Source organism: Ostrea edulis, chromosome 9 (genome assembly GCF_947568905.1).
Source record: "Ostrea edulis chromosome 9, xbOstEdul1.1, whole genome shotgun sequence".
Lineage (NCBI taxonomy): Eukaryota > Metazoa > Mollusca > Bivalvia > Ostreida > Ostreidae > Ostrea > Ostrea edulis.
This window is the reverse complement of record NC_079172.1, coordinates 32,826,643-32,830,630: the sequence shown is the minus strand read 5'-3', so window position 1 is coordinate 32,830,630 and position 3,988 is coordinate 32,826,643. Positions and strand designations below refer to the sequence as shown.

The following is a 3,988-nucleotide window of genomic DNA, read 5'->3' as shown; positions in this document are numbered from 1 at the left end:
CTACGGATATTGTAAATATCATATGGATGGATGGATGCCTCTGTGAGGGGGTAGGGATATTAGACAACGTTCGGTCTATAGCTGCAAAACTGTAGTTCTCTGAGAGGAAACATGGGTTAGAACAGAGCGCTACAGATCCATCCGTTCCACTGTTTAAAAAAACACTCTGATTTACAGCGCAACCTTTTCTGCACACGACTTTCACATTTGTACATCGCCAACTAAATATTTTGATAATAGTGAAATCCTAACATATTTTCCCTCTACATTTGTGTCAAGATACACCTTCAAACTTAAATTAAATTTAGAATTGAATTCACAGCTTCTAAAACGTTCGCCTTCACCGAAGGCATCAGTCCAAATATTCAGCCAAGCCGAATCTCAGCCGAGATTATAGTCTACCCTACTGTTTCCCAGAGAGCTACGGTTCTGGCAACTGCACTCAGGCTGATTGTAATTATATCGAGAAATGTTTTGAAAATGGGCATGGTTTGTGATACCAGCAGGAATTCGATTGGGGGGGGGGGGGGGCGATATCAACCCATCGAAGTTCGAGTACGATATCCCTCTTATAAAATAGAAAATAATTCTTAGCTTACAGCCTACGACTGACTTTTAGCATCTCGTATTTCATTGTGGAACGTTCCGTAAGTCTCTCTCTCTCTCTCTCTCTCTCTCTCTCTCTCTCTCTCTCTCTCTCTCTCTCTCTCTCTCTCTCTCTCTCTCTCTCAGTCATAGTGGAAATCTTCAATGTGCTGTACATAAATATCTATTAAAGCAATTAAAAAATCACACATTGTATATTTGCAAAAACATGTTTTATTTGAACACTATGGCTATTCCTAATTTCCATTATATATTTGTACATGTATATATATAAAAGCATAACTCAATACATACTATATCAATACATGTATAATACAACATTAATATTTAAGATATCATATAAATAAACACACACTGCTGCCGTTGTGAAATTCTTTGAAAAAATGTAACTGGCGGGGAAATACATTAAAACATTTACGAAGAGCCGTGAAAACTACAACATTAATGCATCAGATATGTTTGGGGTTTTTTTTACCACAAAGGTAAACTCAGAACAACAAATGGAATGAATGAATTGATTACAGGGTCAAATTACCATGTACTGTCACTCGACCGTTTCACGATTTCATGAATGAAAATTTACAATCCGAATTAATCGTTTTGCTTTGAGCATAACACGATCAATACTCACACGTGGCCACATCTGTTACAGTAATAAATTAAACGAAAGTAAAAGTGTGAATACTATTTGACAAGTCTATGTAGATAACATATACCTCTAACAATACCTGGGCCTATTCAAAAGACACAGATATGCAGAATATGTAATTGGCATGCAGGACTTTCGATCAAAATAATTAGTTTCATAAACTCAGAAACTGGAACAATCTTTTATGCTTCATATATATCACCAGCGATCATTAGTCAGTCACACTGGCCAACTGCATGCATTACACAATCACACAGGTATATTTTTAAATAATGTCATTCAATTTTCCTCATGGCGAAATAATTGTCTATAGTGGGATACACATATTGGTGCCGCATCACAGAAACATACACCGAGTCCCCTACCTCCAGTCGGAAAACTGTGGGCCCTAACTGGATCCCCCGCCTTTCTCGGGGTCTGAGTGTCGCCTTTTCAGACATCAAGTTTTGGTTACTTTCGGGTCCCGTGCTTCTAATGATGGAGAATACAATATTAACATCGTTATTTGGAACTTCACCACTGTAAGTGTCAAACTGCAGACGACATTGCACCTCGTAATAGCCAGGGGAACTGACGTAATATCTTCTGTTTTTGTATGTGATATCACTTCCGATTATATAAGAAGCAGAAAAATTCTTCCATTCTATTTGCTCTGGATCTAAAATAAGAATATCATATATAAGATGTCATAACGAATCGTACATTTGATTCTGCTTTCATTTTAAATTCATATGGGAAGCGATCTCGTTTCTTGAAGAGATAAACTATCTTCCAGCTTTGTGAGCTTGTTCGGTTTTGGTTGTTTTTATATTTTCATAAGACAATTTAGCATTTATCATAGAAAACCTGTCACATGACTGGCATCTACGTACCTCTCAGTGGCTGATTGACATTGTATTGCAATAACGCTTTGGAGCTCTGAATTTGACCTGTACGTAAAAAACAAAAAATCCGATATGACAATGATTTGATACAGTGTTAAAAATACAATTTCTAAATAGATGTCTATACATTAGATACATTTTTATTCATTTTAAAAAAATCCTTTACCACTTTTTTCGTTGTCACTGGTCAAAGCAGATGCATATCCCGAGGCCTGCAAGGAGAATAAATTGCATTAGAATATTTTTCTGCATTAAATTCGATATAAATATGTTGTATTGTATATTTTGGCGTTTGTGAACTATTTGGTTTAAAATTAGTCTTTTTGTTCAAAATTTCAAATCGCCAACCAATGTACACCTCTCTCGGTTTCTACACAATTGTAAACATCTTAACTATCCCCGCCCCTAAACATCATGCTTGTCAGCAGTATCTTAATAAGCATGCAAAGATATTAAATTTCCGGATTTGACATAATGAACGGAAATATTAAGGTATTTTATTTATTTTAGTAGCTTTTGTGCACTTTCATATTTCATTTTCGGTATAAATGTCTAGGTTGTATGTATTGCGGGGAGAATCGGCATGACTAAATTGACCCATGATTCCCATAATACGAAACACCTAGGTCTTTATTCCTCATATTCATATTTTGTTGTAGGGGTTTGTATCAATTCAAAAAGTCAGTGAATTTATTGAGAAATATAATACATTGAAACATGATAGATTTTTCAGTAGATTTTATTTTATTCAGGATGGATGTATCACCGACATGACATTAGTAAACACTAAGTAAATAGAGACGTTGCTCTTCTATTTTATACAGTACCTGTCACACTAATGGGACAGATCAAAAAGTCGGTTACTGATGGATTTTAGTAAGAATTTTGAATGTTAATATCTTTAAGATTAACATAATACCAGAAACTGCAGGCATTTTGTTAAGTTGAATTACGAATTTGACCATTTAATAAAAAACACTTTCTGAATAAATGGTGCATCATGCTTTGACTGCAATAAATAGTCAAAGTTGACTCATATATCGCGGTACAGTGTTGTAATTTTATGCTTTGATTAGAGAAATTATTTTACCTGATAAGATGTTGTTCCTGAATCCTTTTCTTGAGATACTTTGTGTTGATGCAATGCCCAGAGGACGAGCAGCGTAATCAAAAACAAATACAGAATGGACGAGAACTTCAACCACAACTTCCATAAAGAACAGCGGCGCGATTTTTGCCGTGTTACGCTCCTGTCAGCATTGCTCAGTTTGGAGTCCAGCAATGCGTGCGTCCTTGTTTTGTAACTTGTCATGTCTTTGTTCATCCACATGTTTGATGTTGATATCATCTCTGGCACTTTCTGATAATAAAATCTTTCATTGTGATCATTGTCACCGACTGACTTTTCATCACCAGGACGAACACTTTCAACCATTTCTACTTCTCTTATTCTCTCTGGCATTTTCAAGACGTTATGTTCTGATCTTGCGACAAACACATATTTATATATGTGATACTACCCGAGTTATTTATAGACATTGCGAAAGATTCTGACATTACGCTGACGATTCAGACGGTTTCTAGAAACAAGCGAGGTAACTCGTAAAAACCCGACACACACGCCACTTCGTGATTTGCCGAGGCCCATCCGTCAAGGCCCGACACGACAGGCAAGTAAAATCTACTGAAACTGTGACGTCAGTTAAAAAAAAAATAAATTACCGCTGCCTCTGATGTGGTAGGACGGATATTTTAAGCTATCAGTCATCAATTAAAAATCAGCTGAAATATATTTTCCGATTGCACAACTTTTGGATAGGAAAGGCATTTGGACATCCGTTCATTTCTA

At 36.1% G+C, this 3,988-nt stretch overlaps 1 protein-coding gene across 1 annotated transcript; it reads right to left on the bottom strand.

The window, feature by feature from the left end:
* Nucleotides 1-799: 799 nt before the first annotated feature.
* Nucleotides 800-3,643, bottom strand: LOC125658880 (uncharacterized). The gene is made up of 4 exons (XM_048890317.2): nucleotides 3,230-3,643; nucleotides 2,306-2,351; nucleotides 2,128-2,184; nucleotides 800-1,913 (listed from the first exon to the last, which is right to left on the bottom strand). Exons 1-4 carry the CDS (start codon nucleotides 3,599-3,601, stop codon nucleotides 1,531-1,533), a joined length of 858 nt encoding a protein of 285 aa, XP_048746274.2. The 5' UTR covers nucleotides 3,602-3,643; the 3' UTR covers nucleotides 800-1,530.
* Between the last annotated feature and the right edge of the window lie 345 nt (nucleotides 3,644-3,988).

Excerpts from the sequence above, each read along its gene's own strand:
- LOC125658880 (XM_048890317.2), bottom strand. The coding sequence starts at position 3,601 with ATGCCAGAGAGAATAAGAGAAGTAGAAATGGTTGAAAGTGTTCGTCCT. Across the intron at positions 2,352-3,229 it reads CAGGAACAACATCTTATCAG|GCCTCGGGATATGCATCTGC; the intron begins GTAAAATAATTT and ends TTCTCCTTGCAG. Across the intron at positions 2,185-2,305 it reads CAGTGACAACGAAAAAAGTG|GTCAAATTCAGAGCTCCAAA; the intron begins GTAAAGGATTTT and ends TTTTACGTACAG.